The 22,973-nt window shown below is 44.5% G+C and overlaps 1 protein-coding gene across 5 annotated transcripts in view; it reads right to left on the bottom strand.

Annotated features, from left to right (window-relative positions):
• LOC143808873 (uncharacterized) overlaps positions 1-22,973 on the bottom strand; it is a 623,474-nt gene that overhangs the window by 505,727 nt on the left and 94,774 nt on the right. For 2 of the 5 annotated variants that reach the window (XM_077292022.1, XM_077292021.1), the window contains exons 7-10: positions 21,788-21,864; positions 21,572-21,677; positions 9,145-9,221; positions 8,929-9,034 (exon numbers count right to left, since the gene is read on the bottom strand). The exons of the other annotated variants lie outside the window; for them this stretch is intronic. In XM_077292022.1, coding sequence (XP_077148137.1) covers positions 8,929-9,034; positions 9,145-9,221; positions 21,572-21,677; positions 21,788-21,864 — 366 coding nt within the window. The remainder of the gene's footprint in view (positions 1-8,928; positions 9,035-9,144; positions 9,222-21,571; positions 21,678-21,787; positions 21,865-22,973) is intronic. 5 annotated transcript variants of the gene reach the window in all.

The following is a 22,973-nucleotide window of genomic DNA, read 5'->3' as shown; positions in this document are numbered from 1 at the left end:
TCTGACATCTCCCTCTCCGTGGGTGGCACCATAATAACAGCCCGGCAGCAGGCACGCTGTCTGGGTGTTATGTTTGACTCTCTCTCTTTCACCTCCCATACACAATCTCTTGCCCAATCGTGCCGCTTACACCTAAAGAACATCTCTAGAATCAGGGTCGTCCATCTGGCTGTTACTCAGATACATCCGCTCTTCGCCAGTCGTTACACTGGCTGCCCATTCATTACAGGATACAATTCAAAGTACTTGTTCTCCCCCACAAAGCTCTCCACAGTGCGGCACCCCCATACATCTCCCTCATTTCTGTCTATCGGCCTAGCCAAACGCTGCGCTCTGCAAATGACTTCCGACTAACCTCTACACTAATCCGTACCTCCCACTCCTGACTCCAAGACTTCTCCCGTGCTGCGCCAATCCTCTGGAATGCTCTACCCCAAGATATTAGGACCATCCACAACTTGCATAGTTTTAGGCGCTCCCTCAAAACACATTTGTTCAGAGCGGCCTATCACGTTCACTAATCAGTCATTTTAGGTTTGTGTGTGTGTAGCCCATTCACTATCTCCATCTATCCCCCACCCCCTGAAGATGGCTGGACCATCATTGTAAATACATCATTGTAGATACACTCCTGTACTTTGTATCTCACCACCTCATTGTAGATTGTAAGCTCTCACGAGCAGGGGCGGCTTATTGTGCTTTATTATTGTATTGTTAACATTGTTACTTGTGACTGTTGTGTATGAAACTGTTAAACTGTAAAGCGCTGCGGAATATGTTGGCGCTATATAAATAAAGATTACTATTATTATTCAGTGATATCTAGGATGTGGGATTTTAGTGTTACTTTAATTTTTTTGAGCAGTGTGTGTGTGTGTGTGTGTGTGTGTGTGTGTGTGTGTGTGTGTGTGTGTGTGTGTATATATACACACACACACACACACACAAACACAGTATATCGTAGGGGTTGTACTCGCTCAGGTGCGGCGGGTGACACTCAGGAGACGCATTCCATTAAAAGTTCACAGGGTTTATTGCTCCATAAAACATATAGCAAAACAGAAAACAAATAGCCTTTAGCTTAGGCAAAGGAAAAACAAGTGTCCAGCCCTTCAGGCTCAGTCCTGGAGCCTTAACACACTCTGGAGGCTTTCTCCTCCACACACCCCTCCTGTGTTAAGCATTAGCCTCTATTTTATAGATCTAACCACACCCAGGAACCCATCACATGACTAGACATGTGGTTGTGACATCACCACAGGTCCTGAAACACATATAGAGAGGTATGATTATGCCCCTTACCCAGGGGTGAGGTATATGGGTAGCCAGACCCTCCCATCTCTCACAGCTACCCGTAACCCGGACCCAAATATACCAAACAATTCCTTATTGCTTTATGTGCATTACAGAAAACACTGCGGGTTACATCACAGCGACAAGCCATCTCTGTGACACATACCTCCCGTCGCCTATACAACCTTTAGCCACGCTACAATATTATATATATATATATATATATATATATATAAATAATTGGAACAGCACCAAACACAGTACCTTAACAAAGTGCACGAATCCCCAGCCAGCAATCTCAGAAGGCTCCTTGTAATAGTAGAAAAAAAAGGGGGAAACCGCACAGCAGACTTCCAGAAAAAAGTGATGTTTATTTGCCCAAATGGCGTGGCGACGTTTCGGATACAATCCTTTCTTTGCTGACTTGAGAAAGGATTGTATCCAAAAAGTCGCAACTCCATTTGGGAAAATAAACATCACCTTTTTTCTGGAAGTCTGCTGTGCTGTTTCCCCCCCTTTTTTTCATATATATATATTTTTATTAAAAAAGGAACATCACAATAGTTCACAGTGGTTGCCAGGCCTCCAGACAAACTAAACAGAAAAAAAATGAAGGCAGCACTCCAATTGTTTCAGGTGGAAAAAAGTGAAAAAACTTTATTCTGCCTCACTCATCCTGGGCAACGTAAAAGTAATTGGACAGATTCAATAATTTTAAACAAAATGTTCATTTTTAGTACTTGGTTGAAAACCCTTTGTTGGCAATGACTGCCTGAAGTCTTGAACTCATGGACATCACCAGATGCTGTGCTTCCTCCTTTTTTGATGCTCGGCCAGGCCTTCACTGCGGTGGTTTTCAGTTGCTGGTTGTTTGTGGCCTGTCTGAAGTTTAGTGAAATGCTGCTCAGTTGGGTTGAGATCAGGTGACTGACTTGGCCATTCAGGAATCTTCCACTTCTTTGCTTTAATAAACTCCTGGGTTGCTTTGTCTTTATGTTTTGGGCCATTGTCTATGTGTAGTATGAAACGATGACCAATCAGTTTGGCTGCATTTGGCTGGATCTGGGCACACAGTATGGCGGCTCTGAAGACCTCAGAATTCATTCCTGTGTCCCATCATCCATAAACACTAGTGACCCAGTGCCACTGGCAGCCATGCATGCCCAAGCCATCACACTGCCTCCGCCGGGCTTTACAGATGAGGTGGTACGCTTTGGAACATGAGCTGGACCACGCCTTCGCCATACTTTTCTCTTTCCATCATTCTGGTAGAAGTTGTTCTTGGTTTCATCTGTCCAAAGAATGTTCTTCCAGAACTGTGGCGGCATTTTTAGATGTTTTTTAGCCTTTTTATTCTTGATGCTTATGAGTGGCTTGCACCGTGCAGTGAACCCTCTGTAGTTACTTTTATGCAGTCTTCTCTTTATGGTAGATTTGGATATTGATGCGCCGACCTCCTGCAGTGTTGGTCACTTGGTTGGCTGTCGTGAAGGGGTTTCTCTTCACCATGGAGATTATTCTCCGATCATCCACCACTGTTGTCTTCCGTGGGCGCCCAGGTCTTTTTGCATTGATGAGATCACCAGTGCATTCTTTCTTTCTCAGGATGGACCAAACTGTAGATTTTACCACTCCTAATATTGTAGCAATTTCTCGGATGGGTTTTTCTGTTTTCGCACCTTAAGGTTGGCTTGTTTCACTTGCATGGAGAGCTCCTTTACCGCATGTTTACTTCACAGCAAAACCTTCCAAATGCAAACACCACACCTCAAATCAACTCCAGACCTTTTATCTGCTTAATTGAGAATGACATAACGAAGGGATTGCCCACACCTGTCCATGAAATAGCCTTGGAGTCAATTGTCCAATTACTTTTGGTCCCTTTAAAAACAGGGTAGCACATGTTAAGGAGCTGAAACTCCTAAACCCTTCATCCAATTTTATTGTGGATACCCTCAAATGAAAGCTGAAAGTCTGAACTTCAACTGCATCTGAATTGTTTTGTTTAAAATTCATTGTGGTAATGTCTATAACCAAAATTAGAAAAATGTTGTCTCTGTCCAAATATATATGGACCCAACTGTGTGTGTGTGTGTGTATGTATATGTCTATTATAAATATATATATATATATATATATATATATATACACAGTACAGACCAAAAGTTTGGACACACTCTCTTAAAGATTTTTCTGTATTTTCATGACTATGAAAATTGTACATTCACACTGAATGCATCAAAACTATGAATTATCACATGTGGAATTATATACTTAACAAAAAAGTGTGAAACAACTGAAATTATGTCTTATATTCTAGGTTCTTCACAGTAGCCACCTTTTGCTTTGATGACTGCTTTGCACACTCTTGGCATTCTCTTGATGAGCTTCAAGAGGTAGTGACCGGGAATGGTTTTCACTTCACAGGTGTGCTCTGTCAGGTTTAATAAGTGGGATTTCTTGCCTTATAAATGGGGTTGGGACCATCAGTTGTGTTGTGCAGAAGTCTGGTGGATACACAGCTGATAGTCCTACTGAATAGACTGTTAGAATTTGTATTATGGCAAGAAAAAAGCAGCTAAGTAAAGAAAAACGAGTGGCCATCATTACCTTAAGAAACTAAGGTCAGTCAGTCCGAAAAATTGGGAAAACGTTAAAAGTGTCCCCAAGTGCAGTGGCAAAGACCGCCCCAGGAAAGGAAGACCAAGAGTCACCTCTGCTTCTGAGGATAAGTTTATCCGAGTCACCAGCCTCAGAAATCGCAGGTTAACAGCAGCTCAGATTAGAGACCAGGTCAATGCCACACAGAGTTCTAGCAGCAGACACATGTCTACAACAACTGTTAAGAGGAGACTTTGTGCAGCAGGCCTTCATGGTAAAATAGCTGCTAGGAAACCACTGCTAAGGACAGGCAACGAGCTGAAGAGACTTGTTTGGGCTAAAGAACACAAGGACTGGACATTAGACCAGTGGAAATCTGTGCTTTGGTCTGACGAGTCCAAATTTGAGATCTTTGGATCCAACCACCGTGTCTTTGTGCGACGCAGAAAAGGTGAACGGATGCACTCTACATGCCTGGTTCCCACCGTGAAGCATGGAGGAGGAGGAGGTGTGATGGTGTGGGGGAGCTTTGCTGGTGACACTGTTGGGGATTTATTCAAAATTGAAGGCATACTGAACTAGCATGGCTACCACAGCATCTTGCAGCGGCATGCTATTCCATCCGGTTTGCGTTTAGTTGGACCATCATTTATTTTTTCAACAGGACAATGACCCCAAACACCCCAACAGGCTGTGTAAGGGCTATTTGACCAAAAAGGAGAGTGATGGGGCGCTACGCCAGAAGACCTGGCCTCCACAGTCACCAGACCTGAACCCAATCGAGATGGTTTAGGGTGAGCTGGACCGCAGAGTGAAGGCAAAAGGGCCAACAAGTGCTAAGTATCTCTGGGAACTCCTTCAAGATTGTTGGAAGACCATTCCCGGTGACTACCTCTAGAAGCTGATCAAGAGAATGCCAAGAGTGCGCAAAGCAGTCATCAAAGCAAAAGGTGGCTACTTTGAAGAACCTAGAATATAAGACATAACAAAAAAGTGTGTGTGACGGGGTGTACGGCAGAGCAAGAAGGGACAACAGGCCAAGGGATGATTCCACAGATTTATTATCAAGAACGCTGGAACAACACATGCAGGTAGATCTACAGAGTCCACAATTAGTCCAACGGAACAGGTTTGGGGGCACCTCCCGATAATCCTTGTGCCAGCTAACAAAGCAATAGTCCACACGAGTCCAAGGGATCCCAAACAATCTCACGAACGACGAGTATGTCCTCAGCTCAAGTCTCGCCCCGTTCACTTCCGCAGTCACCGATGGACGTGGGGTCTTGCCTCAGCTAAGAATCCCCACTCCTTCTCGCATCAACTCACATCTGATCTCAAAATATGAATGGATTGTCTGAGCTCCTGGGATCCGCCCATAAAGGGGGGGGGGGGGGTCACACCTTCTATTCAATGTTTGGGTCCATCAGAAGATTCTAGACTGGGCGGCTCCGTAGTATGTACATTTGACTAGCCACCTGCTGTGAGGAAGAATGGCTATTTCTGTGTTTACAAAGCTTAATTACATTATAGCTTAGGGCTGCAAGTATTGGGGGAAGGAGACCTTGTTACAGGTGACTCCCAGCACAAGAAAATACAATACATAAATTACAGCTAATAGAAACCAGAGAACAGTTACATACATCAAATGGCATATTATTCAAATACAGGACAGGGCAAAAGTACATATCATGACCGTGTGAAACAACTGAAATTAAGTATCTAATTCCACATGTGGTAATTCATAGTTTTGATGCCTTCAGTGTGAATGTACAATGTTCATAGTCATGAAAATACAGAAACATCTTTAAATGAGAAGGTTTGTCCAAACTTTTGGTCTGTACTGATATATATATATATATATATATACATACATACATATACACAGTGAGGTTCATATATATTTGGACAGAGACAACATTTTTCTAATTTTGGTTATAGACATTACCACAATGAATTTTAAACAAAACAATTCAGATGCAGTTGAAGTTGAGACTTTCAGCTTTCAGCTTTCATTTGAGGATATCCACATTAAAATAAGATGTATGGATATCTATATCTATATATATCTATATATATATATATAATTGTCTAAGGGGTACTTCCGTCTTTCTGTCTGCAACTTCCGTCACGGAAATCCCACGTCGCTGATTGGTCTCGCCAGCTGCCTGTCATGGCTGCCGCGACCAATCAGCGATGGGGACAGTCCGATTAGTCCCTCCCTACTCCCCTGCAGTCAGTGCCCGGCGCCCGCATACCCCCCTCCAGTCACCGCAAACACGGGGTTAATACCAGCGGTAACGGACAGCGTTATGCCGCGGGTAATGCACTCCGTTACCGCTGCTATTAACCCTGTGTGTCCCCAACATTTTACTATTGATGCTCCCTATGCGGCATCAATAGTAAAAAGATGTAATGTTAAAAATAATAAAAAAAAAAAAAAACCTGGTATTCTCACCTTCCGTCGTCGGACGATGCGCTCGCGCCTGCCGCCATCTTCCGTTCCCAGAGATGCATTGCGAAATTACCGAGAAGACTTAGCGGTCTAGCGAGACCGCTAAGTCTTCTGGGTAATTTCGCAATGCATCCTGGGAACGGAAGATGGCGGCATCCGCGCGCGCATTGCCAGTACTTCGCTGGATCCCTGAGGGTGAGTATAGAACTATTTTTTATTTTAATTATTTTTTTTAACAGGGATATGGTGCCCACACAGCTAAATACTATGAGGGCTGTGTTATATACTGCGTGTCTGCTATATACTGCGTGGGCTGTGCTATATACTATGTGGGCAATGTTATATACTACGTGCCGTGTTATATACTGCATGGCCTGTGTTATATACTGCGTGGCTGCTATATACTGCGTGGGCTGTGCTATATACAATGTGGGCAATGTTATATACTACGTGCCCTGTGTTATATACTGCGTGGCTGCTATATAGTGCGTGGGCTGTGCTATATACTATGTGGGCAATATTATATACTACGTGCCCTGTGTTATATACTGCGTGGCCTGTGTTATATACTACGTCGCCTGTGTTATATACTGCGTGGCTGCTATATAGTGCGTGGGCTGTGCTATATACTATGTGGGCAATGTTATATACTACGTGCCCTGTGTTATATACTGCGTGGCCTGTTATATACTGCGTGGCTGCTATATACTGCGTGGCTGCTATATACTGCGTGGGCTGTGCTATATACTATGTGGGCAATATTATATACTACGTGCCCTGTGTTATATACTGCGTGGCCTGTGTTATATACTACATCGCCTGTGTTATATACTGCGTGGCTGCTATATAGTGCGTGGGCTGTGCTATATACTATGTGGGCAATGTTATATACTACGTGCCCTGTGTTATATACTGCGTGGCCTGTGTTATATACTACGTCGCCTGTGTTATATACTGCGTGGCTGCTATATAGTACGTGGGCTGTGCTATATACTATGTGGGCAATGTTATATACTACGTGCCCTGTGTTATATACTGCGTGGCCTGTGTTATATACTACGTCGCCTGTGTTATATACTGCGTGGCTGCTATATACTGCGTGGGCTGTGCTATATACTATGTGGGCAATGTTATATACTACGTGCCCTGTGTTATATACTGCGTGGCCTGTGTTATATACTGCGTGGCTGCTATATACTGCGTGGGCTGTGCTATATACTATGTGGGCAATGTTATATACTACGTGCCCTGTGTTATATACTGCGTGGTGTTGTGAATTCTGTTGTGGGTTCTGCTCTTGGGCTCCCTCCTGTGGTTATAAGTGGTAGTGCTGCTGTTTGACCTTTACAGCAGTCATCAGGTGCTACCACTTTGGACGGGGCTATTTAGTCTGGCCTCACCCTTTGGTGAGTGCCAGTTGTCCATTGTTTTCTGGAGAATTCACATCTCTGCTTGGTTTCTCCTGCTGGATTGTCCAAATCATCAAAGATAAGTCCTGGCTTTGTTTTTGCAGTCCACATGCGGTGGACTTTATAGTTCAGTGAATTGCTATGTTTTTTCTTGTCCAGCTTTGTCTGTGTAAGGATTTATTCAGCCAAGTTGGAAGCTCTGAAGTTGCAGAGTTACCCTCCATGCCTTTATTTAGGTGTGGAGATTTTTGTATTCTCTGTGGTGGATTTTTGTAGTATTTTTATACTGACCGCACAGTACTCTGCCCTGTCTTTTCTTTCTAGGTAGCGTGGCCTCCTTTGATAAATTCTGTTTTCAGTCTGCGTTTGCAATTTCCCTCTCCTCTCACAGTCAATATTTGGGGGGGCTGTCTTTCCTTTGGGAATTTTCTCTGAGGCAAGATAGTTTTCCCGTTTCTTTCTTTAGGGGTAATTAGTCCTCCGGCCGTGACGAGGTGTCTAGGGAGTGACAGGAACATCCCACGGCTACTTCTAGTTGCGATGTTAAGTTCAGGGTCTGCGGTCAGTATAGAGGCCACCTACTCCAGAGCTCGTCCATGCTGCTCCTAGGCCACCAGATCATAACAGCGTGGCCTGTGTTATATACTACGTCGCCTAATAAATAATAATCTTTATTTTTATATAGCGCTAACATATTCCGCAGCGCTTTACAGTTTGTGTTATATACTGCGTGGCTGCTATATACTGCGTGGGTTGTGATATATACTGTTTGGGCTGTATTAACACATCGGGTATTCTACAATATGTATGAATGTATGTATATAGCAGCCACACAGTATATAGCACAGGCCACGTAGTATTTGTCTGCTACACACTACATGGCTCCTACATACTACGTGGCCTGTGCTATATACTGTGTGGCAGCTATATACATACATACATATTCTAGAATACCCGATGCGTTAGAATTGGGCCACCATCTAGTAAATCTATATACACACACAGCAAGGGGTGTACATTGCTTCAGCATTTCGGCTCAGATTTTGGTAAGTAAATAGCACTATGTCATTAGTCATATGCTAATGCCCATCTGACGTGTAATTTACTGTGAACTATCATTCTCTGTAAGGTGCAGCGTCACCAGAAGACCCCGGTGACCCCATTATTACATACCTGTGGTATCATTTCCTGGACTCTCCTCCTTCACATCGCTCACACACGGCTGATCGTCCATCATCTGTTCTTCATCCTCCACTTTAATACCAGTCAGATCTCCGCCCTGATATCACATATATAACAGCTCAGTACAATACAGCAGACATCACCAGAAGACCCCAAATCTCTGAGCGCGGCCCCATATAGATGTGGTGGAGGCCGAGCTTCATCTACCTGGTGACTCTCCGGACAGTCCTGGGAATACAGAGGAGCCGGACATCTCTCCAGAGGATTTCTTACACTGAGTCCATCTGTAGGAAACAGACGAATGATTGTTACATGGGATGATGGGAGTAGTATCCAGGTGACTCTATAACAGACATGAACGTCCCCCTCCTTACTCTGCTGATTGTTTTTATGCCCAGTCTCCTCTTCTTCATCTATGACCTCATGTAGAAGCTGAAGACTCAGCTGCCTGTGATCCTCATTTTTTAGGTGTAGGGGTGTACAGTGGCATGTAAAAGTTTGGGCAACCGTTATTGTGAAAAATTAAGCAAGCCAAAAGATGAAATTATCTCAAAAAGGCCTAAAGTGCAACATGACACATTTACTTTGTATTTTCGGTGTGAGGCAGTGACCGGTGTCACATGTGAGGGTCGCTGTGTGTTCCCACCAGGATGTGCACAGAGGCGTTTTGAGGTCATGGAAGTGAATTGCAGTCACAGGTGTAGCTGTGATTGTAATGCAGAATTAAAGTGAGTATATGTCTTGGACAAGCTATTTGTCCAGGGCAGATTTAAGAAAACCTGCTGGGCTTTTATTTTTTAAATGGACTACAGGATGGTAGTGGGGCAGTCTGTTTCCTTCCTGGGCGGGTTTTCCATGCTTCCCATGGCCACAGACTCCAATTAAAAAACCTGCAGTAAAGGGTTTGAGTGGGTCAATGACAGTTTTGTTTTTGCAAGAGTGCAGAGCAGAAGGTTCTGCAGAGCTGCACCAGTGGGAGGTAACACAGGCAAGTGGAGCCAAACAGCCAAGGGAGCTGAAAAGCCTGTCACCTAGAGTGCACACGGTGGTGCAATCGCCCACAGCAACCAGTCTCGAAGGTGGACTGGTGGGTTTATTGGCTGCTATCTGGAGGATATGTTTCCCGGCTGCGATCCAGAGGACATCGTGTGCTGTGTATTTTTGTGAGTTGAACATTAAAGAGACTTTTTTGCTTTGAACTTTGCAGGATCACTGTCTCATCACTGCATAGTGTGCTACCGCTGCACTACAGAGGCAAAAAATAAACAAACATGCCGAATATGAATAACACATACAATATTGTAGGGAAAATATGTATTTGTAGGCGATGTATGGCAGTATGAACGGCAGTAAATTAGCATCTGTTCTTAGGCTGCAGCTCATCACAAAGGTCATAACCTATGTTATCTATGGCAAAGGTAGCTTTCCTGGTCCCAGGGTCTCAGACCCCAGGGTGCCTTCCTGAGAACGCAGAGAATTTGAAACATTTCACACCTGATGCCTTTGAAGGAAGACATCCGACGTGGAGGGGGCCGTAGGAGGGCAACAACCCAGCAGCAGGACCGCTACCTCAGGCTTTGTGCACGGAGGAACAGGAGGAGCACTGCCAGAGCCCTGCAAAATGACCTCCTGCAGGCCACAAATGTGCATGTGTCTGCACAAACGGTTAGAAACCGACTCCATGAAGATGGTGAGTGCCCGACGTCCACAGATGGGGGTTGTGCTCACAGCCCAACACCGTGCAGGACATTTGGCATTTGCCACAGAGCACCAGGATTGGCAAGTTCTCCACTTGCGCCCTGTGCTCTGCACAGATGAAAGCAGGTTCACACTGAGCACATGTGACAGACGTGACAGAGTCTGGAGACACCGTGGAGATCGATCTGCTGCCTGCAACATCCTTCAGCATGACCGGTTTGGCAGTGGGTCAGTAATGGTGTGGGGTGGCATTTCTTTGGAGGGCTGCACAGCCCTCCATGTGCTCTCCAGAGGTAGCCTGACTGCCATTAGGTACCGAGATGAGATCCTCAGACCCCTTGTGAGACCATATGCTGGTGCGGTTGGCGCTGGGTTCCTCCTAACGCAGGATAATGCCAGACATGTGGCTGGAGTGTGTCAGCAGTTCCTGCAAGATGAAGGCATTGAAGCTATGGACTGGCCCGCCCGTTCCCCAGACCTGAATCCGATTGAACACATCTGAGACTTCATGTCTCGCACCATCCACCAACATCACATTGCACCACAGACTGTCCAGGAGTTGGCGGATGCTTTAGTCCAGGTCTGGGAGGAGATCCCTCAGGAGACCATCTGCAGCCTCATCAGGAACCTGCTCAGGCATTGTAGGGAGGTCATACAGGCACGTGGAGGCCACACACACTACTGAGCATCATTTCCTTGTCTTGAGGCATTTCCACTGAAGATGGATCAGCCTGTAATTTCATTTTCCACTTTGATTTTGAGCATCATTCCAAATCCAGACCTCCGTGGGATATTAGTTGTGATTTACGTTGATAATTTTTAGGTTTTATTGTTCTCAACACATTCCACTATGTAATGAATAAAGATTTACAACTGGAATATTTAATTCAGTCTCCAATCTCCCCTTCATCTCTAAACTCTTGGAGCACCTGGTCTACTCCCGCCTTTCCCGTTACCTCTCCACTCATTCCCTCCTAGACCCTTCACAGTCCGGTTTCCGCCCCCAACAGTCGGCAAACTGCACTCATCAAGGTGACCAATGACCTTCTGACAGCAAAATGTAACGGTGACCACTCTCTGCTCATTCTTCTCGAACTTTCTGCAGCTTTCGACACTGTTGACCACCCTCTCCTACTCTCTAGGCTCCAGTCACTAGGCATTAAGGACACTGCTCTCTCCTGGTTCTCCTCCTATCTTTCTGACTGCTCCTTCAGTGTTCTGTTCTCTGGCTCCACTTCATCTCCTCTTCCTCTCACTGTCAGGGCTCAGTCCTTGGCCCCCTTCTCTTCTCTCTCTACACGGCCCCAATTGGACAGACTATCAGCAGATTTGGCTTGCAGTACCATCTTTATGCCGATGACACACAACTATACACATCATCCCCCGACCTTACTCCCGCTGTACAACAGAACGCCAGTGACTGTCTGTCCGCAGTCTCCGACATCATGTCCGCTCTCTATCTGAAACTCAACCTCTCCAAAACTGAACTTCTTCTGCTCCAGTCATCTACTAACCTCCCTAAATCTGACATCTCCCTCTCCGTGGGTGGCACCATAATAACAGCCCGGCAGCAGGCGCGCTGTCTGGGTGTTATGTTTGACTCTCTCTCTTTCACCTCCCATACACAATCTCTTGCCCAATCGTGCCGCTTACACCTAAAGAACATCTCTAGAATCAGGGTCGTCCATCTGGCTGTTACTCAGATACATCCGCTCTTCGCCAGTCGTTACACTGGCTGCCCATTCATTACAGGATACAATTCAAAGTACTTGTTCTCCCCCACAAAGCTCTCCACAGTGCGGCACCCCCATACATCTCCCTCATTTCTGTCTATCGGCCTAGCCAAACGCTGCGCTCTGCAAATGACTTCCGACTAACCTCTACACTAATCCGTACCTCCCACTCCTGACTCCAAGACTTCTCCCGTGCTGCGCCAATCCTCTGGAATGCTCTACCCCAAGATATTAGGACCATCCACAACTTGCATAGTTTTAGGCGCTCCCTCAAAACACATTTGTTCAGAGCGGCCTATCACGTTCACTAATCAGTCATTTTAGGTTTGTGTGTGTGTAGCCCATTCACTATCTCCATCTATCCCCCACCCCCTGAAGATGGCTGGACCATCATTGTAAATACATCATTGTAGATACACTCCTGTACTTTGTATCTCACCACCTCATTGTAGATTGTAAGCTCTCACGAGCAGGGGCGGCTTATTGTGCTTTATTATTGTATTGTTAACGTTGTTACCTATGACTGTTGTGTATGAAACTGTTAAACTGTAAAGCGCTGCGGAATATGTTGGCGCTATATAAATAAAGATTACTATTATTATTCAGTGATATCTAGGATGTGGCATTTTAGTGTTACTGTTTTTTGAGCAGTGTGTGTGTGTGTGTGTGTGTGTGTGTGTGTGTGTGTGTATATATATATACACACACACACACACACAAACACAGTATATCGTAGGGGTTGTACTCGCTCAGGTGCGGCGGGTGACACTCAGGAGACGCATTCCATTAAAAGTTCACAGGGTTTATTGCTCCATAAACCATATAGCAAAAACAGAAAACAAATAGCCTTTAACTTAGGCAAAGGAAAAACAAGTGTCCAGCCCTTCAGGCTCAGTCCTGGAGCCTTAACACACTCTGGAGGCTTTCTCCTCCACACACCCCTCCTGTGTTAAGCATTAGCCTCTATTTTATAGATCTAACCACACCCAGGAACCCATCACATGACTAGACATGTGGTTGTGACATCACCACAGGTCCTGAAACACATATAGAGAGGTATGATTATGCCCCTTACCCAGGGGTGAGGTATATGGGTAGCCAGACCCTCCCATCTCTCACAGCTACCCGTAACCCGGACCCAAATATACCAAACAATTCCTTATTGCTTTATGTGCATTACAGAAAACACTGCGGGTTACATCACAGCGACAAGCAATCTCTGTGACACATACCTCCCGTCGCCTATACAACCTTTAGCCACGCTACAATATTATATATATATATATATATATATATATAAATAATTGGAACAGCACCAAACACAGTACCTTAACAAAGTGCACGAATCCCCAGCCAGCAATCTCAGAAGGCTCCTTGTAATAGTAGAAAAAAAAGGGGGAAACCGCACAGCAGACTTCCAGAAAAAAGTGATGTTTATTTGCCCAAATGGCGTGGCGACGTTTCGGATACAATCCTTTCTTTGCTGACTTGAGAAAGGATTGTATCCAAAAAGTCGCAACTCCATTTGGGAAAATAAACATCACCTTTTTTCTGGAAGTCTGCTGTGCTGTTTCCCCCCCTTTTTTTCATATATATATATTTTTATTAAAAAAGGAACATCACAATAGTTCACAGTGGTTGCCAGGCCTCCAGACAAACTAAACAGAAAAAAAATGAAGGCAGCACTCCAATTGTTTCAGGTGGAAAAAAGTGAAAAAACTTTATTCTGCCTCACTCATCCTGGGCAACGTAAAAGTAATTGGACAGATTCAATAATTTTAAACAAAATGTTCATTTTTAGTACTTGGTTGAAAACCCTTTGTTGGCAATGACTGCCTGAAGTCTTGAACTCATGGACATCACCAGATGCTGTGCTTCCTCCTTTTTTGATGCTCGGCCAGGCCTTCACTGCGGTGGTTTTCAGTTGCTGTTTGGTTGTGGCCTTTCTGTCTGAAGTTTAGTGAAATGCTGCTCAGTTGGGTTGAGATCAGGTGACTGACTTGGCCATTCAAGAATATTCCCCTTCTTTGCTTTAATAAACTCCTGGGTTGCTTTGTCTTTATGTTTTGGGCCATTGTCGATGTGTAGTATGAAATGATGACCAATCAGTTTGGCTGCATTTGGCTGGATCTGGGCACACAGTATGGCGGCTCTGAAGACCTCAGAATTCATTCCTGTGTCCCATCATCCATAAACACTAGTGACCCAGTGCCACTGGCAGCCATGCATGCCCAAGCCATCACACTGCCTCCGCCGGGCTTTACAGATGAGGTGGTACGCTTTGGAACATGAGCTGGACCACGCCTTCGCCATACTTTTCTCTTTCCATCATTCTGGTAGAAGTTGATCTTGGTTTCATCTGTCCAAAGAATGTTCTTCCAGAAATGTGGCGGCATTTTTAGATGTTTTTAGCCTTTTTATTCTTGATGCTTATGAGTGGCTTGCACCGTGCAGTGATCCCTCTGTAGTTACTTTTATGCAGTCTTCTCTTTATGGTAGATTTGGATATTGATGCGCCGACCTCCTGGAGAGTGTTTGTCACTTGGTTGGCTGTCGTGAAGGGGTTTCTCTTCACCATGGAGATTATTCTCCGATCATCCACCACTGTTGTCTTCCGTGGGCGCCCAGGTCTTTTTGCATTGATGAGATCACCAGTGCTTTCTTTCTTTCTCAGGATGTACCAAACTGTAGATTTTACCACTCCTAATATTGTAGCAATTTCTCGGATGGGTTTTTCTGTTTTCGCACCTTAAGGTTGGCTTGTTTCACTTGCATGGAGAGCTCCTTTACCGCATGTTTACTTCACAGCAAAACCTTCCAAATGCAAACACCACACCTCAAATCAACTCCAGACCTTTTATCTGCTTAATTGAGAATGACATAACGAAGGGATTGCCCACACCTGTCCATGAAATAGCCTTGGAGTCAATTGTCCAATTACTTTTGGTCCCTTTAAAAACAGGGTGGCACATGTTAAGGAGCTGAAACTCCTAAACCCTTCATCCAATTTTATTGTGGATACCCTCAAATGAAAGCTGAAAGTCTGAACTTCAACTGCATCTGAATTGTTTTGTTTAAAATTCATTGTGGTAATGTCTATAACCAAAATTAGAAAAATGTTGTCTCTGTCCAAATATATATGGACCCAACTGTGTGTGTGTGTGTGTGTGTATGTATATGTCTATTATAAATATATATATATATATATATATATATATATATATATACACAGTACAGACCAAAAGTTTGGACACACTCTCTTAAAGATTTTTCTGTATTTTCATGACTATGAAAATTGTACATTCACACTGAATGCATCAAAACTATGAATTATCACATGTGGAATTATATACTTAACAAAAAAGTGTGAAACAACTGAAATTATGTCTTATATTCTAGGTTCTTCACAGTAGCCACCTTTTGCTTTGATGACTGCTTTGCACACTCTTGGCATTCTCTTGATGAGCTTCAAGAGGTAGTGACCGGGAATGGTCTTCACTTCACAGGTGTGCTCTGTCAGGTTTAATAAGTGGGATTTCTTGCCTTATAAATGGGGTTGGGACCATCAGTTGTGGTGTGCAGAAGTCTGGTGGATACACAGCTGATAGTCCTACTGAATAGACTGTTAGAATTTGTATTATGGCAAGAAAAAAGCAGCTAAGTAAAGAAAAACGAGTGGCCATCATTACCTTAAGAAACTAAGGTCAGTCAGTCCGAAAAATTGGGAAAACGTTAAAAGTGTCCCCAAGTGCAGTGGCAAAGACCGCCCCAGGAAAGGAAGACCAAGAGTCACCTCTGCTTCTGAGGATAAGTTTATCCGAGTCACCAGCCTCAGAAATCGCAGGTTAACAGCAGCTCAGATTAGAGACCAGGTCAATGCCACACAGAGTTCTAGCAGCAGACACATGTCTACAACAACTGTTAAGAGGAGACTTTGTGCAGCAGGCCTTCATGGTAAAATAGCTGCTAGGAAACCACTGCTAAGGACAGGCAACAAGCTGAAGAGACTTGTTTGGGCTAAAGAACACAAGGACTGGACATTAGACCAGTGGAAATCTGTGCTTTGGTCTGACGAGTCCAAATTTGAGATCTTTGGATCCAACCACCGTGTCTTTGTGCGACGCAGAAAAGGTGAACGGATGCACTCTACATGCCTGGTTCCCACCGTGAAGCATGGAGGAGGAGGAGGTGTGATGGTGTGGGGGAGCTTTGCTGGTGACACTGTTGGGGATTTATTCAAAATTGAAGGCATACTGAACCAGCATGGCTACCACAGCATCTTGCAGCGGCATGCTATTCCATCCGGTTTGCGTTTAGTTGGACCATCATTTATTTTTTCAACAGGACAATGACCCCAAACACCCCAACAGGCTGTGTAAGGGCTATTTGACCAAAAAGGAGAGTGATGGGGCGCTACGCCAGAAGACCTGGCCTCCACAGTCACCAGACCTGAACCCAATCGAGATGGTTTAGGGTGAGCTGGACCGCAGAGTGAAGGCAAAAGGGCCAACAAGTGCTAAGTATCTCTGGGAACTCCTTCAAGATTGTTGGAAGACCATTCCCGGTGACTACCTCTAGAAGCTGATCAAGAGAATGCCAAGAGTGCGCAAAGCAGTCATCAAAGCAAAAGGTGGCTACTTTGAAGAACCTAGAATATAAGACATAACAAAAAAGTGTGTGTGACGGGGTGTACGGCAGAGCAAGAAGGGACAACAGGCCAAGGGATGATTCCACAGATTTATTATCAAGAACGCTGGAACAACACATGCAGGTAGATCTACAGAGTCCACAATTAGTCCAACGGAACAGGTTTGGGGGCACCTCCCGATAATCCTTGTGCCAGCTAACAAAGCAATAGTCCACACGAGTCCAAGGGATCCCAAACAATCTCACGAACGACGAGTATGTCCTCAGCTCAAGTCTCGCCCCGTTCACTTCCGCAGTCACCGATGGACGTGGTGTCTTGCCTCAGCTAAGAATCCCCACTCCTTCTCGCATCAACTCACATCTGATCTCAAAATATGAATGGATTGTCTGAGCTCCTGGGATCCGCCCATAAAGGGGGGGGGGGGGGGGTTCACACCTTCTATTCAATGTTTGGGTCCATCAGAAGATTCTAGACTGGGCGGCTCCGTAGTATGTACATTTGACTAGCCACCTGCTGTGAGGAAGAATGGCTATTTCTGTGTTTACAAAGCTTAATTACATTATAGCTTAGGGCTGCAAGTATTGGGGGAAGGAGACCTTGTTACAGGTGACTCCCAGCACAAGAAAATACAATACATAAATTACAGCTAATAGAAACCAGAGAACAGTTACATACATCAAATGGCATATTATTCAAATACAGGACAGGGCAAAAGTACATATCATGACCGTGTGAAACAACTGAAATTAAGTATCTAATTCCACATGTGGTAATTCATAGTTTTGATGCCTTCAGTGTGAATGTACAATGTTCATAGTCATGAAAATACAGAAACATCTTTAAATGAGAAGGTTTGTCCAAACTTTTGGTCTGTACTGATATATATATATATATATATATATATACATACATACATACATACATATACACAGTGAGGTTCATATATATTTGGACAGAGACAACATTTTTCTAATTTTGGTTATAGACATTACCACAATGAATTTTAAACAAAACAATTCAGATGCAGTTGAAGTTGAGACTTTCAGCTTTCATTTGAGGGTATCCACATTAAAATAAGATGTATGGATATCTATCTATATATATATATATATAAATAATTGTCTAAGGGGTACTTCCGTCTTTCTGTCTGCAACTTCCGTCACGGAAATCCAACGTCGCTGATTGGTCTCGCCAGCTGCCTGTCATGGCTGCCGCGACCAATCAGCGATGGGGACAGTCCGATTAGTCCCTCCCTACTCCCCTGCAGTCAGTGCCCGGCGCCCGCATACCCCCCTCCAGTCACCGCAAACACGGGGTTAATACCAGCGGTAACGGACAGCGTTATGCCGCGGGTAATGCACTCCGTTACCGCTGCTATTAACCCTGTGTGTCCCCAACATTTTACTATTGATGCTCCCTATGCGGCATCAATAGTAAAAAGATGTAATGTTAAAAATAGTAATAAAAAAAAAAACCTGGTATTCTCACCTTCCGTCGTCGGACGATGCGCTCGCGCCTGCCGCCATCTTCCGTTCCCAGAGATGCATTGCGAAATTACCGAGAAGACTTAGCGGTCTAGCGAGACCGCTAAGTCTTCTGGGTAATTTCGCAATGCATCCTGGGAACGGAAGATGGCGGCATCCGCGCGCGCATTGCCAGTACTTCGCTGGATCCCTGAGGGTGAGTATAGAACTATTTTTTATTTTAATTATTTTTTTTAACAGGGATATGGTGCCCACACAGCTAAATACTATGAGGGCTGTGTTATATACTGCGTGTCTGCTATATACTGCGTGGGCTGTGCTATATACTATGTGGGCAATGTTATATACTACGTGCCCTGTGTTATATACTGCATGGCCTGTGTTATATACTGCGTGGCTGCTATATACTGCGTGGGCTGTGCTATATACAATGTGGGCAATGTTATATACTACGTGCCCTGTGTTATATACTGCGTGGCTGCTATATAGTGCGTGGGCTGTGCTATATACTATGTGGGCAATATTATATACTACGTGCCCTGTGTTATATACTGCGTGGCCTGTGTTATATACTACGTCGCCTGTGTTATATACTGCGTGTCTGCTATATACTGCGTGGGCTGTGCTATATACTATGTGGGCAATGTTATATTCTACGTGCCGTGTTATGTACTGCATGGCCTGTGTTATATACTGCGTGGCTGCTATATACTGCGTGGGCTGTGCTATATACAATGTGGGCAATGTTATATACTACGTGCCCTGTGTTATATACTGCGTGGCTGCTATATAGTGCGTGGGCTGTGCTATATACTATGTGGGCAATATTATATACTACGTGCCCTGTGTTATATACTGCGTGGCCTGTGTTATATACTACGTCGCCTGTGTTATATACTGCGTGGCTGCTATATAGTGCGTGGGCTGTGCTATATACTATGTGGGCAATGTTATATACTACGTGCCCTGTGTTATATACTGCGTGGCCTGTTATATACTGCGTGGCTGCTATATACTGCGTGGGCTGTGCTATATACTATGTGGGCAATATTATATACTACGTGCCCTGTGTTATATACTGCGTGGCCTGTTATATACTACGTCGCCTGTGTTATATACTGCGTGGCTGCTATATAGTGCATGGGCTGTGCTATATACTATGTGGGCAATGTTATATACTACGTGCGCTGTGTTATATACTGCGTGGCCTGTGTTATATACTATGTTGCCTGTGTTATATACTGCGTGGCTGCTATATAGTACGTGGGCTGTGCTATATACTATGTGGGCAATGTTATATACTACGTGCCCTGTGTTATATACTGCGTGGCCTGTGTTATATACTACGTCGCCTGTGTTATATACTGCGTGGCTGCTATATACTGCGTGGGCTGTGCTATATACTATGTGGGCAATGTTATATACTACGTGCCCTGTGTTATATACTGCGTGGCCTGTGTTATATACTGCGTGGCTGCTATATACTGCGTGGGCTGTGCTATATACTATGTGGGCAATGTTATATACTACGTGCCCTGTGTTATATACTGCGTGGCCTGTGTTATATACTGCGTGGCTGCTATATACTGCGTGGGCTGTGCTATATACTATGTGGGCAATGTTATATACTACGTGCCCTGTGTTATATACTGCGTGGCCTGTGTTATATACTGCGTGGCTGCTATATACTGCGTGGGCTGTGCTATATACTATGTGGGCAATGTTATATACTACGTGCCCTGTGTTATATACTGCGTGGTGTTGTGAATTCTGTTGTGGGTTCTGCTCTTGGGCTCCCTCCTGTGGTTATAAGTGGTAGTGCTGCTGTTTGACCTTTACAGCAGTCATCAGGTGCTAACACTTTGGACGGGGCTATTTAGTCTGGCCTCACCCTTTGGTGAGTGCCAGTTGTCCATTGTTTTCTGGAGAATTCACATCTCTGCTTGGTTTCTCCTGCTGGATTGTCCAAATCATCAAAGATAAGTCCTGGCTTTGTTTTTGCAGTCCACATGCGGTGGACTTTATAGTTCAGTGAATTGCTATGTTTTTTCTTGTCCAGCTTTGTCTGTGTAAGGATTTATTCAGCCAAGTTGGAAGCTCTGAAGTTGCAGAGTTACCCTCCATGCCTTTATTTAGGTGTGGAGATTTTTGTATTCTCTGTGGTGGATTTTTGTAGTATTTTTATACTGACCGCACAGTACTCTGCCCTGTCTTTTCTTTCTAGGTAGCGTGGCCTCCTTTGATAAATTCAGTTTTCAGTCTGCGTTTGCAATTTCCCTCTCCTCTCACAGTCAATATTTGGGGGGGGCTGTCTTTCCTTTGGGAATTTTCTCTGAGGCAAGATAGTTTTCCTGTTTCTTTCTTTAGGGGTAATTAGTCCTCCGGCCGTGACGAGGTGTCTAGGGAGTGACAGGAACATCCCACGGCTACTTCTAGTTGCGATGTTAAGTTCAGGGTCTGCGGTCAGTATAGAGGCCACCTACTCCAGAGCTCGTCCATGCTGCTCCTAGGCCACCAGATCATAACAGCGTGGCCTGTGTTATATACTACGTCGCCTAATAAATAATAATCTTTATTTTTATATAGCGCTAACATATTCCGCAGCGCTTTACAGTTTGTGTTATATACTGCGTGGCTGCTATATACTGCGTGGGTTGTGATATATACTGTTTGGGCTGTATTAACACATCGGGTATTCTACAATATGTATGAATGTATGTATATAGCAGCCACACAGTATATAGCACAGGCCACGTATTTGTCTGCTATATACTACATGGCTCCTACATACTACGTGGCCTGTGCTATATACTGTGTGGCAGCTATATACATACATACATATTCTAGAATACCCGATGCGTTAGAATTGGGCCACCATCTAGTAAATCTATATACACACACAGCAAGGGGTGTACATTGCTTCAGCATTTCGGCTCAGATTTTGGTAAGTAAATAGCACTATGTCATTAGTCATATGCTAATGCCCATCTGACGTGTAATTTACTGTGAACTATCATTCTCTGTAAGGTGCAGCGTCACCAGAAGACCCCGGTGACCCCATTATTACATACCTGTGGTATCATTTCCTGGACTCTCCTCCTTCACATCGCTCACACACGGCTGATCGTCCATCATCTGTTCTTCATCCTCCACTTTAATACCAGTCAGATCTCCGCCCTGATATCACATATATAACAGCTCAGTACAATACAGCAGACATCACCAGAAGACCCCAAATCTCTGAGCGCGGCCCCATATAGATGTGGTGGAGGCCGAGCTTCATCTACCTGGTGACTCTCCGGACAGTCCTGGGAATACAGAGGAGCCGGACATCTCTCCGGAGGATTTCTTACACTGAGTCCATCTGTAGGAAACAGACGAATGATTGTTACATGGGATGATGGGAGTAGTATCCAGGTGACTCTATAACAGACATGAACGTCCCCCTCCTTACTCTGCTGATTGTTTTTATGCCCAGTCTCCTCTTCTTCATCTATGACCTCATGTAGAAGCTGAAGACTCAGCTGCCTGTGATCCTCATTTTTTAGATGTAGGGGTGTACAGTGGCATGTAAAAGTTTGGGCAACCGTTATTGTGAAAAATTAAGCAAGCCAAAAGATGAAATTATCTCAAAAAGGCCTAAAGTGCAACATGACACATTTACTTTGTATTTTCAGTGTGAGGCAGTGACCGGTGTCACATGTGAGGGTCGCTGTGTGTTCCCACCAGGATGTGCACAGAGGCGTTTTGAGGTCATGGAAGTGAATTGCAGTCACAGGTGTAGCTGTGATTGTAATGCAGAATTAAAGTGAGTATATGTCTTGGACAAGCTATTTGTCCAGGGCAGATTTAAGAAAACCTGGTGGGCTTTTATTTTTTAAATGGACTACAGGATGGTAGTGGGGCAGTCTGTTTCCTTCCTGGGCGGGTTTTCCATGCTTCCCATGGCCACAGACTCCAATTAAAAAACCTGCAGTAAAGGGTTTGAGTGGGTCAATGACAGTTTTGTTTTTGCAAGAGTGCAGAGCAGAAGGTTCTGCAGAGCTGCACCAGTGGGAGGTAACACAGGCAAGTGGAGCCAAACAGCCAAGGGAGCTGAAAAGCCTGTCACCTAGAGTGCACACGGTGGTGCAATCGCCCACAGCAACCAGTCTCGAAGGTGGACTGGTGGGTTTATTGGCTGCTATCTGGAGGATATGTTTCCCGGCTGCGATCCAGAGGACATCGTGTGCTGTGTATTTTTGTGAGTTGAACATTAAAGAGACTTTTTTGCTTTGAACTTTGCAGGATCACTGTCTCATCACTGCATAGTGTGCTACCGCTGCACTACAGAGGCAAAAAATAAACAAACATGCCGAATATGAATAACACATACAATATTGTAGGGAAAATATGTATTTGTAGGCGATGTATGGCAGTATGAACGGCAGTAAATTAGCATCTGTTCTTAGGCTGCAGCTCATCACAAAGGTC

This window comes from Ranitomeya variabilis, chromosome 2, assembly GCF_051348905.1.
Source record: "Ranitomeya variabilis isolate aRanVar5 chromosome 2, aRanVar5.hap1, whole genome shotgun sequence".
NCBI lineage: Eukaryota > Metazoa > Chordata > Amphibia > Anura > Dendrobatidae > Ranitomeya > Ranitomeya variabilis.
This window is presented reverse-complemented; position numbering and strand designations above follow the sequence as displayed.